Source organism: Antechinus flavipes, chromosome 1 (assembly GCF_016432865.1).
Source record: "Antechinus flavipes isolate AdamAnt ecotype Samford, QLD, Australia chromosome 1, AdamAnt_v2, whole genome shotgun sequence".
NCBI classification, from domain to species: domain Eukaryota; kingdom Metazoa; phylum Chordata; class Mammalia; order Dasyuromorphia; family Dasyuridae; genus Antechinus; species Antechinus flavipes.
Genome location: NC_067398.1, coordinates 265,315,763 through 265,339,157, shown reverse-complemented (window position 1 = coordinate 265,339,157; position 23,395 = coordinate 265,315,763). Strand labels below are relative to the sequence as shown.

The following is a 23,395-nucleotide window of genomic DNA, read 5'->3' as shown; positions in this document are numbered from 1 at the left end:
TGTGTTTTGATTTGTATCCCCAGCACATAGCACCATTCTTGGCACAAAGTAAAAACTCTTTCTATTTGTTTTTTTTGGTTTTGTTTTTTGCTGAGGCAAATGAGGTTAAGTGACTTGCCCAGGGTCACACAGCTAGGAAGTGTTAAGGTACTGAGACCAGATTTGAACTCATGTTCTCTTGTCTTCAGGGTTAGTGCTCTATCCACTGCGCCACCTAGCTGCCCCTATTTATTCAAGTTTTTATATAAATCCTCTAGAGCCCAGCTTCTTAAATGGTGGGTCAAACCCCATATGGGGTCTTGTAACTGAATGGGGGTGTGTGTGCAAAATTATGATTTATTATCATTGTTTCATTTATATGCCTATTTTATATACACATATACGCAGAGTCACATAAAAATTTCTCAGGTGAAAATGGGTTGCAAATAGAAAAAGTTTGGAAGCTCTGCTCTAGAGCAAAGGTTTGTAACCTGAAATCCATGAATTTGTATTTTAAAATTATATTATATTATATTTTATTTTATGTATTTAAAAACATCATTCTGAGAACTGGCCTATGGATTTTACCAGACAGCCATCCATGAAATAGAAAACATCACAAGAGTCCCTATTCTGGAAGATACGTGCTAGAGATCATCCTCTGCTTCTTTTAATATTTTATGCAAAACATTAGTACAAAACCAATCAAGTATAGATGATATTGTGGATAACAATTAACTTTCAAGCTAGCTGTTATCCCCTGGTCTCATTTTCTGACAGCCCCACCATCATTTCTGGTTATATCTGTTTCTGATAAAGTCTTTGATGTCATCTTCACTTTGGAATATACCTTTAAAGTAACAACACATATATTTTTATATGTAAGATATATGTGTGCATGTATGAAATGTTTGTTATAGCCTACAAGAAAATATATACTATTACATGGAAACATAACTATTTGTAAATATTCTTATATATAATTATGTTTCTACATAATAGTATATATTAAGAGAATATTGTATATAGTCTATATAAATATATAATATAAAAAAATGTATATATTTTGGAGAAATATAACTACCTATATGAAATGTTTTTATATAGTCTAATAAAACAACAAAGATATATGTATGTCATTTTATAGAACTATAACCATATAGCAATATGTGATAAATATATTTTATGTAGTCTATATAACACTTATATAAATATAAATGGAAAAATTTATGTTATAATTATATTATTAAATTTATACATTTTAATATTATGTTTAACATAATCACATGACATTTTAAAATATATACTATTATATAAATGAAATATATTTTGATATAGTCTACATAAATACAGGAAACTATATGCTATTATATAGAAGTATACAATATATGAGAAATATATTTTAGTCTATAGAACATAACATTTTAGAAGAGCAACACTATTATATAGAAATTTGTCATTATATTAGAAATATATTTTGACACAACCTATATAAAATTGACTGTTGGAGCATAGTACTTGTACTGTATGTAACAGCTGAAAACTTGCTAACATGATTAGGATGCCTCTACTTCTATTTATGTACTTGTTTTATCACTACTACTAAATTGTAAGCACCTTGAGCTAATTGTCTTATTTATATTTATAATCTTTTTTATAATAGCTTTTTATTTTTCAAAATATATGCAAAGATAGTTTTCAATATTCATCCTTGCAAAATTTTGTGTTCCATATTTTTCTCTCTCCTTCCTCACTCCCTCCTGCCCCCATCCTCTAGATAGCAAATAACCCAATATAAGTTAAATATGTGCAATTCTTCTAAATATATTTCCACATTTATCATGCTGCACAAGAAAAATTAGGTCAAAAAAGAAAAAAATAAGAGACAAAAAAAAAAAAAAACAAGCAAGCAAACAACAATAAAAGATGAAAAAATTATGTTGTGATCCACATTCAGTCCCCATTGTCCTTTCTTTGGATGCAGATGGCTCTCTCCATCACAAGTCTATTAGAATTAGCCTGAATCACCTCATTGTTGAAGTATCTTTATAATCTTTTCCTTCATCTAATATATGTATTTCTGTGTGTCTAATATGTACACAGATAGAAGAATATACATTGAAAATAAGAGCTGCTTAATATATTTGTTGAAAACAACTTTCAAAGAATTAAGAATTCTAATCAATGCAATGACAAATTATGATTCCAGAGAGATGATGGATTTCTTGATACAGAATGAGATGTGTTTTTAGTCATGGTCAATGAGACAATTTTTTTACTTGACTATGTATTTTGTTACAAAGGTTTTTTTTTTTTTTTTTCCCCAATTGGGAATGGGTGAGAGGGAGAGAAAAGTATTTATTCACTGAAAAAAAGTTAAGTTATAGGAGAAAAATGTTTATTGAATAACTAAGTAAATGAATGAAAAGTATAGTATTGGATAAGAAAACTACTCATACTTACTTTCTAGGAAATTCAACAAATACAGTCATGGCAAGATTGATGATCAAGTCAAAAATTGTTAGCTTATACATTTCCTGTCCAAATTGATTCTCCCAGCACTGAAACCAAAAATAAGCAAAAGGAATCCATTCTCATTAGGTCATGAAATTCAGTTCTTGATTCTTCTTATCTCTTGCCCCATCCAATCTCTAAAGGCACTCCTTCTACCTATATATGGTAGGTTTTCTTGGCCCTGCTTTACAAATTTGTTGGGTACTGTTTCACTATTTATTCCTTCTATATACATACACACTTGCCTCCACTCATAAAACCAATTTTGGTCTTGGGAAGCCAGGATAAAAAGAATCCATGGTACACAAAGTTTTTAGCTCAATGATCAGCTCCATTCTTTTCCAGTGCCTAGATACTGAACCCTTGATCATCAAGACCCTGTGTCTAGTACTTTGATTCCATTATCTCCTATCCAAGTTCCTTACTCCATGCTCTACAACCTTTCTAGACTCTAGACTTTAGACACTACCATGAACAAATCAATTAACCTTCTATAGTTTCATCATCTTATTTTTCTTTTATAAAATGAGGTTGATAATACTTGTGCCATTTGTCTGAATGCTGGAAAGGAGAAAGATGGAGGCACTGTGGTTCGACAACCCGGGGCTATTGTGAAGATTGAGATGTGCTATGCGGACCATCTTGGCAGAATAAAATGAAAGAGCAGAGCCCAACGGTAAATTCTGAATTTCCAGTGAAGAAACTTATTAGGCTGGCAAATGAGGAAGGCATGTGGTATAGTAGAGAAATAATTTTATTCCTAACAGTGAAGTTTTGCCACATTTAAAAAGATATCATGGCACAATGGATATAAAATTAAACTCTAAGCCAGGAAGTCTTGGATTCAAGTCTTTCCTCTGACACATGCTGATTGTGTTTTCCTAGATAAGTCACTTAACCTCTTATTATCTGCCTAACTGCCTAACACTAAGTTGTAAGTAAAGTAAGGACAAAACTCTGTTAGCCTAAAAATGATACATAAATGTGAGTTATTAATTAAGTGCCTGAATCTACATTACTTTTTCGAGACCCATGGTTCTCTTTTTGTAATTGATTGGGTTGGTTTTGACCACCGATTTGCGTAATTTCAGGTACTTGCGATCCCTCCTCCTCTCTATCTGAATACCAACATCCCATCTAACTTTGTCCTGTGGCCTCCCAAGACCTAGTAAGGTAACAACCTTAGAGAACCACCTAATGAAGGAAGGCTCTATAGTTCGTTTAGCACCAACAGTTATGGGAGAGAACAATCTCCTCTGCTGCCAATCTCATTTTTTCATAAGATTAAGCATCTAAGGACTGGACACAATAAAACACTGAATAAATTTACTAAAATAACTCGAGTCAGTTATATTTCCATGGGAGATCCCATTGAGTCCTAAATTAAGGTTGAGAAATCCTATAAATCACCAATTGACTCATTACATTGTTACAAACTGTATCTCATAAACCACAAGAAATTTTTCTAGAATGGGGCCCATGACTCAATCTGCCCCAAGATAGATGCATTAAGAGCTATTGTCAGCTGAAAATTTATACAAAGAAATTTTGAAATCAGTGGTAGTTTTAATGTTTTTAAGTAGTGTAAACTTCAATACAGAATCTTTCTTGACCTGGGGCACTGGGGAAATGAGTGGAAGCTACTTCCTCTGTTTCTTGGTTGCTTCAGAGAGGCTGGAGGTTAGGCTTGGACTCAAACTTGTAGATGGTAAGGGTTGGGAAGAGGATAAGGCAGCTAGATTTCTCTAAGTATGGTTCCTATAAACCTCAAAGTAAAGTTATGCTTGCTTGGGGTGAGTGATCATACTTAAAACATCTCTACTCCCATTTGATCCACCATCACTAAGGAATTCATAGCTTAGATAGTGCAATAATGAGATGAGACTAGGCAGCTTAATCTAGACTCAAAACGGATCTTATATGAACACTGGTTCCATACTCGGGTTAGTAAACAACTGATGTGACTCAAAAACATTTCAGTAACCAACTAAACTTACTGGATAGATTTTGTGGTTATAGCCACAGACTCGGCACTCCTCATTGTCACAGAAGGTTATCTTGGATCCTAGGGTTAACACAAGCACACAAATAGTGGACAATCGCATGAAGACACACCTGGATAGGATTAAACAGGAGGGAAAAGGGAGAAGGAAAGACAGTCAAGTCAATCAAGTTGTTTTGTCCACAAAATCTATCGGTACTTATGGCTAAAGAGAGAAACAACAAAAAATGATAAAGAGAAAAATATACGTTCCCCCCAATAACTTTGTTGTTTTTCCCACAAAAATTAGAAAAATATCATCCTTACCCCTCCTGACCCCAGATTCCCATTTTGAAAGGTCTTTATCTCTAAATATGCCAAATATTGTGATTCATGGAAAAAAGTAATATATAGAGACATAGACATATTGATACACATGTGTGTATATACATGTGTATATAATTGTACATATAAAACAAATGTATGTGTACTTGCATATGTAATTTAAACTGCATACACACACACACACACACACACACACACACTCCTATACACATAATTAACAAAGTAACTCGATCTGATAAAATAGAGAGAAAAAGAGAGTGAATGTGAGAAAGAGAGAAGGAGGGAGGTAGGGAGGGAAAGAGGAAGAGAAAAAAGGAAGAGAAGAGATTAGTCCTGTATTTGCATTTAAATTTTTTTTTCTGGCTATTTTCTTTAAGGAAATATTTTCCCAAATAATAAAGACTATGAAAAAAAGGAAAAAAAGTTATTGGATTTGGTGATTAGGGAAATTATTGATGCCCTTTGGAGAAACAATTTCAGTAAAGAACTGGGATCAGAGGCCAGATAGCATGTGTCTGAAGTTGTAGAGAATGGAAAACTTTTTCAAGAAGCTTAGCTTCCAAGGAAATGAAAGGGAATTATCAAGAGAAGAAAGGCGAATAGTAGCTTAGATGAGTGGTGTCAAAGGAATACTCCCCTCCCAGATTATCCATTAAATATAGGTTATACTGCTTTCTTACTTCCCCCTTAGACCTAACTTTCATAAAGGCTCAGTTCAGGTAGCACTTTCTTTTTAAAACCTTCCATAATCTTCCTCAATTGATAGTGTACTCTTTTTTAAAAAATAAATTATCTTATATCCATTTATCTGTGTATGTGTCATATTCTCCCACTTCACCCTACTCCCAAATATATGCCCTTTGAGGACAGGGATCATTTCTTTTTTTGTCTTTTCATTTCCAGCATCTAACTCAGTGCCTCACAAATAGCAGGTGCTTAATAAGTATTTGTTGAAATGAAATGTATGTTGATGTTTGATCCTGTGCCTCTAAGAAGTGGTCCAGAGGATGCCCATCAATTGGGAAATGATGAAACAAGTTGTTATATTTTCATGATTGAATACTACTATGCTGTAAGAAATGATGAGCAGATTGATTTTAGAAAAAAAAAAAACATGGACAGATTTGCACGAAATAATAAATTCTGAAGGATCAGAATTGATTATCAGTGATCATTCTCCAAAGAGAATGTTGTATACTGTAACAGAAATATTTAAAGGAGGAAAAAAAGTTATCCAGATGTGCTGTTGGTGTAACATCTTCCAGGTCTCTGAAAGATAGGGAAGCAATTCCTTCCTTTTCTTTTTCCCTTACTCTCCCCTAAGTATGATGCTTAGAAGCCCTAATCTCTTTTTTTTTAATAACTTTTTATTGATAGAACTCATGCCAGGGTAATTTTTTACAACATTATCCCTTGCATTCACTTCTGTTCCGATTTTTCCCCTCCCTCCCTCCACCCCCTCCCCCAGATGGCAAGCAATCCTTTACATGTTGAATAGGTTACAATACAATAGGTTGAATATCCTGGATACAATATACGTGTGCAGAACCGAACAGTTTTCTTGTTGCACAGGGAGAATTGAATTCAGAAGGTATAAATAATCCAGGAAGAAAAACAAAAATGCAAGCAGTTTATATTCATCTCCCAGTGTTCTTTCTTTGGGTGTAGCTGAGCCCTAATCTCTTGACGCATCCTATGAATAACCTTGAAACCAGGAGCAGCAAACAGAAAAAGAAGGTAAATGACTTTATAAATTATAAACTGATCAAGGGCAAGAACAGAGTCTTAATTATCTTTTTATGCACCTTTGTACACTCTTTTCCCTTTAGCTCCAACATAACATCACAAAGTATAGGAGGGGCACATGGCAGATGCTCAACAAATAATCTTTGGATTAAATGGATAATTAGAGTAATATTGACACACTGATTTGGCTAAGCTGAGTTATTACTTACCTAAGGAGAGTCAATCTGATCTCAAAGGCTGGTGAATAGTCTTCATAGTGAATGATCTTGGAGAAGATAAGAGGAGTGATAAAGTTGGCCAGTGTAATTACAATGGAGGGAAGATAGAGGATCAAAAGGTTCTCTCCAAATACCATTTTGTCAATCTCCTAGAAAGGCAAAAGATTCTAACTTGTCAAGATGAATGACTGACTCCTCTATTTTTCCAAATAGTTTGGAATAAATTATTCTCAAAATATTTGGTGGAATTCACTTGTAAATTCATCTGACCCTGGAGATTTTTCTTAGGGAGTTCATTAATGGCTTGTTTAATATCCTTTTCTAAAATGGGACTATTTTAGTCATTTATTTCCTCATCTGTTAATCTAGGTAATTTATATTTTTGTATGTATTCATCCATTTCATTTAGATTATCAGATTTATTGGCACACAACTGAGCAAAATAGCTCCTAATTATTGCTTTTATTTTTTCTTTATTGTTGGTAAATTTAGCCTTTTCATTTTTGATACTGGTAATTCAGTTTTCTTCTTTTCTTTTTCTAATCAAATTAACCAAAGATTTATCTATTTTGTTGGGTTTTTTCATAAAACCAACTCTTAGTTTTGTTTATTAGTTTAATAGTTTTCTTACTTTCAATTTTATTAATCTCTCCTATGCTTTTTAGAATTTCTAATTTGGTATTTAATTGAGGATTTTTAATTTTTTTTTCTAGCTTTTTAAGTTTCATGTCCAATTCATTGATCTTCTTTTTCTCTATTTTATTCATGTAAGCATCTAGAGATATAAAATTTCACCGAAGTACTGCTTTTGCTGCATCCCATAAATTTTGGTCTGTTGTCTCCTTGTCATTCTCTTGGTTGAAATTATCGATTGTTTCTATGATTTGTTGTTTGACCCACTCATTCTTTAGGATTAGATTATTTAGTTTCCAATTAATTTTTGGTCTATTTTCCCATGGCTCTTTATTACATATGATTTTTACTGCATCATGACCTGAAAAAGATGCATTTACTATTTCTGCCTTTTTGCCTAAAAAGGCAATAAAAACATAAGGTTTTTCGGCATTAAAACATGGCCAATTTTTGTATAGATGCCATATACTGCTGAGAAAAAGGTATATTCCTTTCTATTGCTTTCAATGTTCTCCAAAGAAAGAGACCTAACATCTAAAATTCTATTCACCTTTTTAATTTCTCATTTATTTTGTTATTAGATTTATCTAGTTCTGATAGAGGAAAGTTAAGATTTTCCACTAATAAAGTTTTTCTGGATATTTCTTCTTAAAGAATTTGGATGCTATACCACTTGGCACATGGTATCCTTTAGCAAGATTTAATTTCCTTACTTATCTCTTTTAATTAGATTTTTGCTTTTGCTTGATCTGAGAGGAAGATGGGAAGAGTTAAGTAGTATCCTGTCTACTCTTTGCCATCTTGCCTCCATCCCTTCATTCATTTTTACAAAAGTTCTCCTTGCCTAGTTATCTAAAAATGTAACTTGAGTTTTCACTTTTAATTATATAATCTCTTTCTCTGCTTTATTCCTCTCTAGTATGCATTCCAAATATCTATAGAACCTCAGCTCCAACCTGAAGTCTCACTCCAACCCTGGAATTCACATAGTGGAAGTATCCTAACCTTATGAATGGGAAGTTCCTCCTGGAACTTCCACTTAAGGAGAAGACCCCTTACCATCTTCTGTAGGATGCAGCTAAACTTGAACTTTCTTTTTTCCTCCCTTTATTTCCCCATTCTTTTTCAGCTTCCTTTTATATGATATCTATATTCTATAGAATATAAAGCCTCTAAAGACATGGACCAAATTTTTTTTCTAATTGTTTTAGTATTCTCTGACTTTAGCAGTGTCTGGCACATAATAAGGGCTTAATAAATGTTTATTGACTGATTAATCATTAATGTCGCAGACTTTAAATGACAAGCATGGGGAAACATAAATGGGGAGAAAATTCAAATGTTCTGGGTTCTAATTCTGGATCTAAATAAAGCCCATGTTTTATTTTGTGAATTCTTTCAAACATGCTTAAATTTTTTTAAAAAATTACTTACCTTTTTCATGTGTTCTTGGGAGAATACAGTTGCTACATAGATTGCATAAAAACATGCTGCCAGGACAGTAATAACTATAGCATTCAAAAGCATTCTGAGACTATAAATCCGTAAGGTTTCCTCTGGAGTCCTTTCTGCTATTTTTTTCCTTATTCTTTCTTCCTCCAAGTCTGTCTAAGGACCAAAAAAATTTTCATTCTTAAGAATACTAGAATCACAATAAGGGAATCCAAGCCACTGTCCAAATTCAAGTCCAACTTCCTTCTTAGGAATGACTTGAATGACTCAGCAACCCATGAGTACTAGCTCACTCTCATGGCAACTAATAATATCAATCAAAGCTGAACCTATATTTAGTCCAAAATTAGTAAGCATTAATGTGTGAACAAAACCCTAATTTGTGAATTATTTTTCTTATCTACAGGGGTCAATGCTTACACTGAATGACCAGATACTTATTTATGCACTCTAACTGATTATGCATAAACTATTTTCCTTATTCCTTGTGTTAGAAATAATTCTATAGTTTACTTCCTTTATTAGATTATGAGTTCTTCAAAATCTCAGTCCTGGCATCTTCTTCCTTCACATAGCTTACCTTTCCATGGTGTCAAGTAGTCTACACTTAACAGATACACAATCAATGTTATTCCTTGATTGTCTAAAGTTTGGGGTAGGGAAGGATGGCTATAGAAACGCTGAATTATGGGAGAAGACTTGTTAGAAAGTGTCTAAATATTACTATCTAGTTAAATATTTCAAAGTGCCTATACAATGAAGAAAAAGATAGTGAAGATAAAGATAAGTCATAGGTGGATTTTCAAGAGAAAGGGAGGTGCATGGGAAAGAGAGCATACACCAAGAGAGATGCATGAGAAATGCATCATTTGATATACTATCATCTGGAAATTCTTTGGTTATCTCACAGGAGAAATTTTGAATGCTATAGATAAGTTTGCTTATCTTGACAGATGATGAGATTGATACACACATTGCCAGAGGTAGTTCAGTGTTTGGAAGGCTCCAAAGGAAAAAGTGTGGGAGAGAATTGCCTACCACATTAAACATTTAAGGAACTGTTGTGCTGACCTCATTGTCAATGCCTGTGAAAACTGGACAATATACCAATGTCATGCCAGGAAACTGAGTCACTTCTATTTGATTACCTTAAGAAGATTCTGAAGATCACCTGCAGGACAAGGTACTGAACACTGATGTTCTTTCTTGAGTTGAACTGCCACACAAGCATTCAAACTCTACCACAGAGAGCACAACTCTGAGGAGCTAACCACATTGTTTGAATGGCAAACATATATTTGCCTATAAGGTTATTTTATGAAGAACTTACATAAGGAAAGAGTCCACACAGAGGTCAGAAGAAACAATACAAGAACACGCTCAAATATTTCTCTGAAGAACTTTCGAATCGATTGTGAGACACAGGAGACACTGGCACAGGACCTCTCAACATGGCCTGCCTGCATCAAAGAAGGTGCTGTGTTCTTTGAGCAGTAAAACTGCAGTAGCTCATAAGAGATACTCAAACTTAGAGACATCTCCAGTCCAAATGTTCATATAGATTATTTGTGCTTAACCTGTGGTAGAGACTTCATGTGTGTCTAGGATGTTTCTTCAAATAACAGGCTAGAAAAAAAGACCCAGAATTTACATTTACAGAACAGTCTATCTAGAACTGAGGGTTTTAACTTAGTAGTGTCCATGTCATTGGATCTCTTTGACAATATGATGAAGTCTACATACCCCTTATCAGAAATATATTTTTAAGTTATATTTTCTTAATTTTCTTTCTCATCCAAGTTTGTGGATCCAACTCTGAAATCTTAACTGCAAGTTAAGACCTGATCTGAAATGAAAAATGCTTTAATCCCATTCTGGAATTTAAAAAACATTCCAGAAGAGCATCCCTCCCTTCAGACTGGCTTCGTGTGTCTCATTTTCTGCTTCTTGTATCATATTTTCCTTATAATCTATAGGAAACAGGATGTTCATGGCATAGAGGAGAGTGTCCAAGCATTTGTATATAGTTGCACTGTGTAGGTGTACCAGTCTCTCCTGGTGAAATCACATTAAAATATTAGCAAAGACAATTTTGAGGAGAAAAGGAAAGAAAAAAAATAAAGGGAGAAAGGAAAGGGTTAGGAGAAGAAAGGAGTTGTTGTTTAGGTAGTCATAATAGTTATGCCTAAATTGGTATATACTAGATGCAAATTATGAACAGATAGTATTTGAGTCTCTTAGGTGCTGTCTGTTTTATTGTGATTTTATGAGATGGAGAGAGTTTAGTACAGCTAGTATTACCTTTTTTCCACACCAAGTCACTCTTTTATCTATAGATAATGGGTCCCTTTTTCAGCCAATGCTCTAATTTGTTGTTTCAAAGGGTTAATCCACAAAAAATGATATGATAAGAGTTTAAAATTATTTCTACCAGACCTTGTCTCTTCCCCCATCCCCCTGCCCTAAGCCCCAAATCTAAAGTTGATTTAACCTTTCAGGAATCCACAATGATAATCAAAATCAGCAGGACTCACTTTAAGCTCATACTGTATACTACTGTGCTTGAGCTTTGCAGTTGACTGATCTGTAATACAAAAGTCCCAGCCAGCAAAGATTTTATTACAGTAGCTCTGAAATTGTTCTTCACTTCGCACCAAGTTTTGTTTGAATCCTTCCACAGACCTGTTTAAAAAAAAGAATATGTATTTTATCTTAAAGAACCTGATTGATGCTTGCCTTATTCCCCCACAATATCTATGCCTTCTTTGAGGCATGCTCAACTACTCCCCCACCCCTTCTCTTGCTGGCCCCTAAGCTGCTGTCTCATGCCTCTGACCCTCTTTCAACCTTTCCCAAAATTGTAATCATAATTAAATCACCTCAAAACGAGCTCTAGAGCTAGAGAATCTATGTTCAAACACTACTCCTGACATTTAGCATTTTTGTTATCTCCACAAATTTACTTAACTTTCCTGGGCCTCTGTTTTCCCATCTGTTAAAAAAAGGAGGTTGGACTAGATGGCCTCTACAATCCCTTTCAACTCCAGATTTGTGTTCCTATGAATTGTCATTATTCCAAGAAAGAATTTAAAAATCTATTCCCTTAAGGCTCTATTTGCTATCCTTATAATTTTCCAAATCAAAATATTCCATCTTGGTCATCACTTGCCTATATATGTTGTCTTCCTTTATATTAGAATGCAAGCTCTTTGAAGGCAAGGACTTTTTTTTTTTTTTTTTGTATTTCTATGTGCAATGTTTAGCAATGTATCTATATTATTGCTAAATAAATATTTTCCTTCCTTCCTTCCATTCAATGAGTTTGTCCTTCAGTCATTTTTAGTCCTGTTCAACTTTTCATGACCCCATCTGGGTTTTTTTTGGCAAAGTTAACTTGGAGTAGTTTGCCATTACCTTCTCCAGTATATTTCTCCAAAGAATAAATTGAAGCAAACAGTTAAGTGACTTGTCCAAGATCTCACAGCTACTAAGTGTCTAAGACCACATTAGAACTTTCAATCTGATTGCTTGTGGCACACTCATAATTGCAAAAGCTTTTATAAGGAATTCAGTGACCACTTGGGCTGTCTCTTTTGCTGCTGATATTGCAAAAGTAAATAGTGAAAAGGTATCTACTACAACATGGATAAAAGACAGACGACCAAAAGATTTATAATGGGTCACATCCATTTGCCAGATTTCACTGGGTTTCAAACCATGAGGGTTCTTCCCTGGAGGGAGTATAGGAGTGTGGAAAGGAAGGCAAGCTCCACAGGTTTTTATTATGCTCCTACCTTCCTCTTTTGTTATCCCAAATTGCAAAAGTAAAGCTTAAACAGCCTGATGATATTTAGAATGAGATTCTTGGGCTGCCTGAAATAAAGAAGTATTGGCCAACATGATTAGAAGTCTATCTGCCTTTGAATTTCCATAAAAAACAGTACCTGGAAGTCCACTATGAGAGTGGACATGCAAGTTATTTTACCTGCATGCTTTCTCACTTGCTCTTGAAGTTCCTTAAAGAAGCTACACATTTTATTTGGGCTGTGATAATTTTTTGTATCACACTTACTGAATAAGCTGAATCAGATATTATATTTATATCTCCTGGATAATAAGTAAGATCTAGCATGATTGCATATAATTCATTCTGCTTAGTGGACTGAAAGGAAGTTCCAACTACTTACTCTCTTTATAGTTAAGTCATGAAAATATACAGCATAAATGTTATGTTTGGATGCATCTGTAAAGATAGTTGGTCCTTTAAGAGGAATTTTAGAAACCTTTTCTTCAAAAATCCATTGCCATTATGTAATAGCCAGATTATCTTTAATGGAGATTCTTGTGTAAAATTTGGAGCCATGGCCAATAAAATCTGCCACTCTGGGATGGTTTTTTTTTTTTTTAACTTTTTATTGACAGAACCCATGCCAGGGTTTCACAGCAGACATTAATTTGTGAATTGGTATAAAAAGTGTATGTCTTGTCAGGTCTTATCCCAGATAATTGTACTGCTCACTTAATGGCCTTTAATAAAATTTTAGCCATAAGCACCGGGTAAGGAATAAGGCTTTGGTCTGGTTGTGCTGGGAGGGTCACCCACTCTATCACACTGTGTCCTTGATGAAGGACTGCTGTGGGTGCCTCTTTTGTAGCAAAAACTGATATTTCCAAGAGTTTCTGAGTAACTCAATTACATTGGGAAAAGCCAGTTCAACCTCTCTCAAAGCCTCTTGAGCTTCTTTTGTAAGCTGGCATGGTGAGTTTAAAGCACTGTCTCCCCTTAAAATGATCATATAATGGTTGTAATTGATAGGTAGTCAAGCCTAACACTGGATGCATCCATCGGATATCTCCTATCAATTTCTGAAAGTCATTTAAGATTTTCAACTTCTCTGTTCTTAAAGAAAGCTTTTGTACCCTAAGCAACTTAGGGTATACTTCATATCCTAAATATTGAAAAGGACTGTGCCTTTGAATTTTTTCTGGGGCTATAAGTTTCCACTGACCTAAGCCCATTACAGTCCTCACCTCAGTCCTTGTGAATATATGTGTGTCTGTGTGTGTATGTGTATGTGATCTATGTCTCTATGTATATGTAAATGCACGTATATGCACATAAATATATGTATAGACATATATATATATATATATACACACATAACATAACTAAAGTTAAAAAGCCCAGTTAGTGACTGAATAACAGACTGAGCCTAACTCACTAAGGACCCGACCAGTTGGTATCATTAGTCTTCTCTCTAACCAATGAGGATATTCATTGATTGCATTAGTTCACCAATTGTTGAGAGACTGCCAGACTGACTGGACTGCTGAGATCTAACTTGAAAGAGGATTTTTTTAAACTTTTCCCTCTGGCCATATGGTTAGAAAGAACAACAAGGTAGGAGAAAGGGTCACAGTTAACTGGGAAAGCAGCTCAAAGATAGGCAGCATCTCCCTTGTTTATCAAGGGTTCCTCAAAGGAAGAATGGTACAAGCCAAACAGCCTCTTTAATTCTGTACAAGATAAAGAATATATCAGAGGCTAAAAAAGAATTTTAAAAATCCCCACATGATCCATGATGATTAAATGACTTCAGAGCTATGCAAGATTTAAAAGATATTTTATAATTTGTTTCTTTTCTTGAAATATAGTTTTATATGAACTAAAATTATTCAAATATAGATGTCATTATAGTGAAGATCAGGTCCAGAATTGTGTCTTAGATCTTTTTCCAAAAACATCTTCCAAAATAGAATAAGCTAAAAGAGAAAGTGAGCTCACTCTCACTTAAATCCAATTCACTAGCATGGCATAGGGCCTGATGTCATAGGGCTCTTTCAGAATAAAGGACAAAAAAAAAAAAAAAAAAAAAACCACCAACAAAATTAACTTAGTACTAAGGATTATTTAAGATTTACCATATGGCCTGTGTTCATGAGAAATACTTTGTTTCATACGAGATTTGAAGGATTGAGATGAGCTTTCTTTTTTGAAGAATGAAAATTGTTCAATTATTCATTCATTACATGTAAAAATACATTTAGTCATTAGATTTTTTATCCCTGCAATCTTTTTTTAAATTGTTGATTTTGATATTTTTATGCTGTTGATTATGACAGTATAGTAGCATAGACAGAGCAAAAATGAGGTATGACTATAAATCTACACAGAGGATGCCAAGATTTCTTTGACAGACCCACCTACCCTGGGTTAATGGAACCTCTTGTCTGTGGACTTGGCTTCAAAGTGCAACAATATTGAACAAAAACAAACAATAATGTAGTAGAATTTACCTTTTTACTATCCAGAGGAGACTCAATGCCAGACAAACCACTGTAGTCAGCAAATAGGCAAGGGGCAAATCATAAGTGAAATTTTTGAATTTTATCCCATCTACGGTGTAATGGCCATAAAACAGGCTGGTCCACTCCAAGAAACCCTGATTAAAATATAGAAAAGGGCACATTGTGAGATTATTTCCCTAAAGGATTAGAAAGATCAATAACCTAATAGGAATAAATATTCCTATTAAGTCTTGTCAAAGGATTCCAGTTCAATCCTGAGAAGAGTACTCATTTTTCTCATATTTGTAGCCATCAGTCAGAGATACAACAAACTAGAAAGAAAACCAATGTAGAAGAGAAGAGGCCTGAGCTCTAGCCAAATCCTACTATTATTAGCTAGCTTGGTGACCTTGAACATATATCACTTCAAAGCTCTGGATTTGTTTTTTCTTTAGTTAAACAAGGGGGTCAGACCAGATGATGTCTAAGATTCCTTATGATTTTAAGATGTTTACTAATTTGAGATCAGTCAATCAACAAGCATTTATTAAGCATCTACCATGTGCTGGGTATTAGCTGAGTTCTGGGGGCATTAAAAAAAAGGGCAAAAATGTTTTCCCCAGACTATTTACTTAATCTTGAGTGTAATCATCATAATAACAACACTGTCAATAACAATAATGACTGCAGCATTTATTTTTAGCATGATATTTATTTATCACTTTAAAGTTTGCAAAGTACTTTACAAATATCTCACTTAATCTTCACAAATACCCTAAGAGTTAGTGTTATTAAAGTCTAAGAAAATTTCATTAAGGAATGAGAGGGTCTTTGTTATTCTTCTAATTCTGCCTCCTTTTTCAACTCGGGGAAAGGAAATGTGCAGCCAGTGAATATTTGATGTCTTCTTTTGTCTTTCATCATCTGAAAAGGAAGATGATTCACAGCTTACAGCTCTACATTTTATATATCTCTAAGATAAAAGCTTGAAATTTTCCAAGAGGAAAGAAACCTGGAAAATGAAGGAGCTGCTTTGGTTTGGAAAGGTAGATTAATTGTACAATGTAAAAAATGCTTTGGTCTAAATCTGACTTACTCTATCCCAAGACTGGGAATATAATAGAGTTCTTATATACAACTGAAATAGGATGAGAAAAATATGTCATTCCTGACACAAATTTAAGAACTATTCCCCAAAAGGTAAGTCATCTAAAGACGTGAAGAAGTAGTTCCTGAAAGAACTTCCAAACTATCAACAATCACAAAAAGAGTATTAAATATGACTAATAATGAGAGAAACAAAAATTAAATCACCTATGCTACTATACCTTAATCCATCAAATTGACAAAGATGGCAAAAGATATATCCCTTCCACCACCATGTTGAGTTCCTTCTCGGAAGCTTGAGGAAAGCTAAAGAAACTTTCCTATTTCTGTTAAGAATAACAGCACTATCTTTCTAGTTATTGAGGTTCAAAATCTTGGAATCATCTTTGACTTTCCCTTTTCTCTCTCAAAGTTCAATCAATCACTCTCTCTCATTCTCCAGTCAGCAGTTCAATCTTCTAAATTCTATTTTGATAGCATAAGATGGTAGATTTAGAGCTAAAAATGACCATAAGAAAACATCTAAGCAAGGAAACTAGGTGGCACAGTGGATAGAGCACCAACCCTGAAGTAGAGTTTAGAGTCAGACATTTACTTGCTATATGACCCTGAACAAATTACTTAACCCTGTTGCCTCCAGAATGTTTATAATAATTATTTAAAAACCCACAGAGAGTAAGTTTAACCTAAATACTTACAGTGCCTGAGAGCAAATCTATCATATAGGTATAGAAGTAAATGAGTCCGGTGCTATTCACTGGGTATACTTTACATCGCATATCTGTTTAAAAAAAAATATAATAAAAATTACTTCTTAGGGGAGAAGCAGAAGGACAAAAGGTTAGGGGAAAGGCATTTATCCTATTTTTATAGAGAGAAGTTTAAGCTTCTGTGCTGATGATACACTTCCTATTCTTCTATATGAGATGGTGTTTTCTTAAGTATATGAATACCCTGGAAAACAAGGTATGGGTTTGGGAATGAACAAATTATTTCTAGGATGACTCACCTATTTCATTAGAAGGGAGAATCAAAAAAGTGCTTTCAGTAATCTTGTACTTGGTAAGGATGATCGGGAGCAAAATAAACAAAAAAATGATAGTAAATATCACTGAGTTCAATATCACCAGGAAGCGAAGGAAGGAAAAATAAGACTGAATTCCTGTGCCAAATTTTGCTGGAAAACAAAAAAGCAAACTCTAATTAGCAGGAATATTAAGCCGAATGGAACAATGGGGACCTGGTCTCCTAGAAAATAGCCAAGGTTGAAAGTTGGAGTGATGGGAAAAGCAAATGCTTTAATTTTTGAGAGCTTTAATTTCCTTTCCCTACTTCTAAATACATACACACACACACACACACACACACACACAGAGACAGTTTGTTTTGGGGGGAGTGCAAGGCAGCTGGAGTTAAGTGACTTGCACAGGGTCACATAGCTAGTAAGTATCAAGTAACAGAAACCAGATTTGAACTCAGATCTTCCTGATTCACCTAGCTGCTCCTACAGGGTGTTTTTTCCACTTAAAAATATTTTTAATATTCAATCATCTAAAATTTTTTTAGTTGCAAATTCTCTCAATCCCTTCTACACCCAATAAGATAAGAAATTACACATAGACTTTTAAAAAATTTAATAAAGTAAGTATCTGCTGAGTTCCTACTAAATACCAGATACTATGCAAGGAAACAGAAAAACAAAGACAAAACTGAAACAATCCCTATTCTCAAGGTGAGCATATTTTATACATGAGCTTAGGAGGAAAATAAAGTTTCAAATTTGAACCTTTTTCCCCTTTACTATATCCCTTCAAATTTTTAGGTTAGTAGTAGCACGGTAATAACAGAAGAGTCCATATTGTGCTTCTTTGCAATATTATAGCTCAATTCCCAAATCTATGGGACACTATCATTATTATAAAATGTTTCACTTATTTGCCTATTTTACTACTTCTATCTCCCATCACTGAGACAATTTCTGATTCTAAGAAATTGCTTCCAGAAACTCTGGCAATAACAATAGTTAACATTCGTGTAAACTTATTAATGTGTCACACACCAGGTTAAATGCCTTAGAAATATTAACCCATATGAAAAGTGCCATCCACATCCAAAGAGAGAAGTATGAAGACTTAATGTGGATTGAAACATGATATTTTCATCTTTTTGTTGTTGTTGTTGTTTGCTTTTTTTTTCCTTTCTCGTGGTTTTTGTCCCTTTTGATCTGATTTTTCTTGTAAAACATGACAAATTTGGAAATGTATTTAAAAGGATGTACGTATTTAACCTATATCAGATTGCTTGCTGTCTTGGAGAGGAGAAAGGAAAAGGAAGGAGGGAGAAAAATTTGAAACACAAAGTTTTACAAAAATGAATATTGAAAACTACACATGTCTTTTAAAAAATAAAATACTATTAAAAATAAACAAAAAAAGAAAGAGAAAAAAAATTCATTTGATTCTCATAAGAACCCTGAAGTAAGTCTATTATTATTCCCAATTTACATATAAGGAAAATGAAGGTAAATGATTATATACAGCTATCATCTGAGGATAGATTCTAGTCAGGCATTCCTGACTGCAGGCCCAATGCTCTCTCTATTGTACCACCTAACTGACCCAAACTTGGAGGAACTTGAAGAGGAAGAGAGATCTGTTAAGGACTATGCCTAAGTGTGAAGGGGCGAGTCAGTTCTCCAGAAAGCTCCCGCAGTTTTGAATTATAACACATTTAAAGGATTTGCAAAGCAGCCTTTACTGACTCAGATGTTGCTTGTGAATTGGGAATGAAATAATTAGAGGCAAGAGGGAAGAGGAGAGAGTCAGAGAATGCAACTGCCTCTCAGTCTCCTTATATCATATCATCCACTCACTTTGCTTCCATGCCATCTCACAAAATTCAACACCTGCTATAGCATCATACTCTGCAACTATCCAGAGGAAGAGGATATAAAAGACTTTGATGGTGTTGTTTTCATTCCTTAACATGTGGACTCAAATAAAAGCCACTTCACAATGTTTGACAAACTTACTGAACATGCTGTGAGGGGAAGGGGAGAAATCACCGTGTTCCCATAAAACAAAAACCAGGAAATTGTTAAGGACTATGCCTAAGTGTGAAGTATTGGGTAAGTTCTCTGGAAAGCCCCCACAGCTGTGAATCATAACACACTTGAAGGAATTGCAAGTCAGCCTTTACTGACACAGATGTTGCTTCTGGATTGGGAATGAAATAAATTGGAGGCAAAAGGGAAGATGAGAGAGGTCAGAGAATGAAACTGCCTCTTCAGTCTCCTTATATCAATATCATGCTCTCATATGAAGGGATCTATTCTGCTGGACAGATTAGATCCCCAGCAGCCACTAGTAGGTGCTCCTGTAACACCCAACAGCCACTAGCAGGTTGTGCTCGCAACATAAGTTGAGCATATAAGCTGAAAGCAACCTTCTCTATTGCACATTTGTCACAATTAATGCATAACTCCAATCTCCTCCAATGTATTGAAAGGAATGTTGGGCTGAAATCATCTCACTAAGTGATCTTAAAAAATGGAGATGGTAATATCTCACTGACTTTACAGGGTTGTTTGCAGGAAAAATACTTTGCAATTAAGACACTTTTAAAGAGGGGTGTGCTGGTAAATGTTTGATAACTACCTCTGAGGGAAAATACTAACCACAAGACCCTTTTAAGTTTCATTTACATCATTAACATTTCCTTCACTTTCTTAAATCTATATGATCAATAAAACAATAAAGCAAGTCCTAATTTGTAGCAATATAATGAATTTCTGAAGTGTCAATGCTCATTCTGAATATTCTATAATTGGCTTTCATGAGCCATAATAAGCTGAATCTTACTACAACTAAATATAATCATATTTAGAGCTGGCAGAGATCTTAGAAGTCACCTTATCCAATGCTCTATACATTGGGAAATAAGGCCCAGAGAGAGGAAAGCATCCATGGTCACTCATACACAGTAGCTATCAGGATTAAAATTCGCATTTTTTATTGACAAAGTCAACACTATTTTCACTATACTAGTTAATATTAAAAACAAAGGCAACAATTTTAATAAAACAAACAAATAATACAAGAAGTATAAATGTCTGTAATTCATCGGTATTATTTTGAAAGCTAGCCACTCTTGCTTTTATTGAAATCATTCTTGTGAGATGAGTAAGGGAATATCCACATTCTAGCTAGGACAGTTAGATGGCACAATGGATAGAGCCCTGGGCCTGGAATCAGGTAGGCCTGAGTTCAAATACAGCCTCTATTTATTCTAGTCTCCTTATCTGTAAGATGAGGTGGAGAAGAAAGTGGCAAATGACTGTAGTATCTTTGTCAAGAAAACCCCAAAAGGAATCAACAATCAAACAGCAAATAAATCTACATCATATCAAAATATCATGCTTACATTATGCTTTCAACCCAACCATGCCTGCAAGTACCAAAGAATGAACCCTCAGTGAATGAGAAATATAACTTTCACTAACCATAGAGGACACTAAGGACACAGCAATCACATGTTTGAAATAACATGCAGGAAACATGCTAAAATGTGATAGAAAGAAACATTTAATCTTTCCTCCTGTAATTTTAATAGGGGCTCCCCACTGAGCTAATAATCTACAGAGGCAAGAATCTACAGGGGTTAATGCATGATTCAGGAGATCATAGGAGAGGATCAATTATTCTCTAAGATCAAAAGTGTTCCAGGTGAATGTGCCCACAGTTCCCTAGGCTTTATCATGTCTAGGATACCATATCAACTTCCAAAAGTCAATTAGAAAGAGGTTCTTATTTCTTCTACCTTCTGCTGGTTCTTATCCCAAATTAGGGCTAAACCAAGATGGAAGATCAAGACAAGAGGACAGAAAAGATTGTAATAAGATATATATCTGGTAAGAATTACTCAATAAGGTAGAATTCATAACCAGAAAAGGGAGAGAGAGGAAAACAGATACACAAACAAAATTAATGTAGTTCAAAGGAGAAGAGAAATATAACTGGGAGAAAATATTTTCGCACCGTGTCTAAAAAAAGTTTCACCAAATTATATACACAGTAATAGCAATATTGTATGATGATCAACTGTGAATCACTTAGTTATTCTCAGCAACACAATAAGACAATTCCAAAGGATTCATGATGAAAAATGCTATTGACCTTCAGAGAAAGAATTGATAGAGCCTGAATAAAAATCAAAACATATTATTTTTCACTTTCTTTAATTGTTTCAAGGTCTGTTTTTTAAACTTTGGTTTGTGTTTTCTTTCACAACATGAAATTTTTTTTTAGTTCAATACTGTGTTTTTGAAAATATGCTTTGTATGATCGCACATGTATAATTTGGATCAATTGCTTACCATCTCAGGGAAGAAAGAGGGGAAGAAAAAAGGGAGAGATTTGGAACTCAAAATTTCAAATACTGCAATTGTAGTAAAAATAAAATATTATTCAAAAAAGTTTCATCTACAAGATAAGACATGGAACATATTTAAATATATAAGAATAAGAAACATTCTCCAATAAATAAATGGTCAAAGGAAATGATACAAACAGATAGTTTTCAAAGGAAGAAAACAAAGTTTTCAAAATTATATCAAAAAATGTTCCAAATCCTAAATAGAAAAATGCAAATTAAAAAGAAGTCTGAGATCCCACCTCACAGTTGTCAATTTAACAAAAATAAGAAGAGAAAAATGACAAATGTTGGAGGGATTTCAGGAAAAACAGGCTGATCGTGAACTGGTGATAGAATTGGTCCAGCTATTCTAAAAAGCCATTTGGAACAATACCTCCAAAGTCACTAAACCGTGAATATTTTTTGACTTAGTTATATCACTACAAGGAGGGCAGCCAAGATATCTATGCAGTAGATAGAGAAATGGCCCTGAAATAAGGAGGACCTAGTTAAAATCCAGCCTCAGATACTTAACACTCACTAAATATGTGACTCTGGGCAAGTCACTTAATCCCAATTGCCTCATAAATAATATATAATTTAGAAGAGATGCACATGTTTAACATATATTGGATTTGTTGCTGTCCATGGGAAGAGAGAGGGAGGGAGAAAAATTTGGAATGCAAAGTTTTGCAAAGATGAATATAGAAAACTATCTTTGTATATGTTTTGAAAATAAAAAGCTATTCTAAAAAATAAATATTTGAAAATCATATATGTATAAAGCTATGAGGCCAATATCCCCTCCCAAAAAAAAAGATCAAAGAAAGAGATAAAGGACCTATATGTTTCAGATAAGCTCAAAATTGGAAACTAAGGATATGTCCATGATTAGAGAATAACCAAACAAATTAGTGCTATGAATGAACTATTATTATTGTACCATAAAAGTCAAAATACACAATGTTAGAAGTAACTGAAAATATATCAATGAAAAGATGCAGAGTGAAGTAAGCAGCAGAACAAGGCAAATAAGTTATACAATGACAATTTGAAGAAAAACAATTTTGACATTTAGCCACATGTACAAAAATATTTATAGCAGCTCTTTTTGTGGTAGCAAAGAATTGTAAGTCAAAAATGCCCATCAGTAGGAGAATACTTAACGAATCATGTTATGTGAATTATGATGGAATACTAGTGTTCTGTTAGAAATGACGAAGATGGTTTCAGAAAAATTGGGAAGATTTATCTGAACTGATGAAAGGTAAAGAGTAAGTAGAACCAGGAGAACAATATACACAGCAATAGCAATATTTTAATGATCATCAACTCTGAAAGATACAGCAACTAATACAATGATCCAAAACAATTCCAAAAGACTCATGATGAAAAATGTTATTCACTTTCAGATAAAGAACTGATAGACTCAGTGCAGATTAAAGCCTACTTTTTTCTCTTTATTTTTCTCCTTTTTTTTTTTTTGAGGGTGAATAATATATGGCTACTTTGGAAATATATTTTGCATGATTTCATATATAAAATAACTATGATATTTCTTGCCTTCTCAATAGGTAGGGGAAGGGATAAAAGAAGGAGAGAATTTGGAACTGATAAAAATTAAATTTTAAAAAAGAAAAGGAAAATGTTCTGTATTTAAAATGCAGAATGAGACATAATTTTGGACACTGACAATGAAAGAATTTGTTTTACTGAACTA

General features: G+C 34.0%; 1 protein-coding gene across 1 annotated transcript in view; it reads right to left on the bottom strand.

The window, feature by feature from the left end:
* Positions 1-23,395, bottom strand: part of TMC7 (transmembrane channel like 7) — a 62,523-nt gene that overhangs the window by 12,563 nt on the left and 26,565 nt on the right. Inside the window, exons 4-11 of the mRNA XM_052001772.1 lie at positions 17,273-17,440; positions 16,962-17,044; positions 15,166-15,311; positions 11,403-11,550; positions 8,851-9,024; positions 6,775-6,932; positions 4,491-4,608; positions 2,443-2,540 (exon numbers count right to left, since the gene is read on the bottom strand). Of these exons, the coding sequence (XP_051857732.1) occupies positions 2,443-2,540; positions 4,491-4,608; positions 6,775-6,932; positions 8,851-9,024; positions 11,403-11,550; positions 15,166-15,311; positions 16,962-17,044; positions 17,273-17,440 (1,093 nt within the window). The remainder of the gene's footprint in view (positions 1-2,442; positions 2,541-4,490; positions 4,609-6,774; positions 6,933-8,850; positions 9,025-11,402; positions 11,551-15,165; positions 15,312-16,961; positions 17,045-17,272; positions 17,441-23,395) is intronic.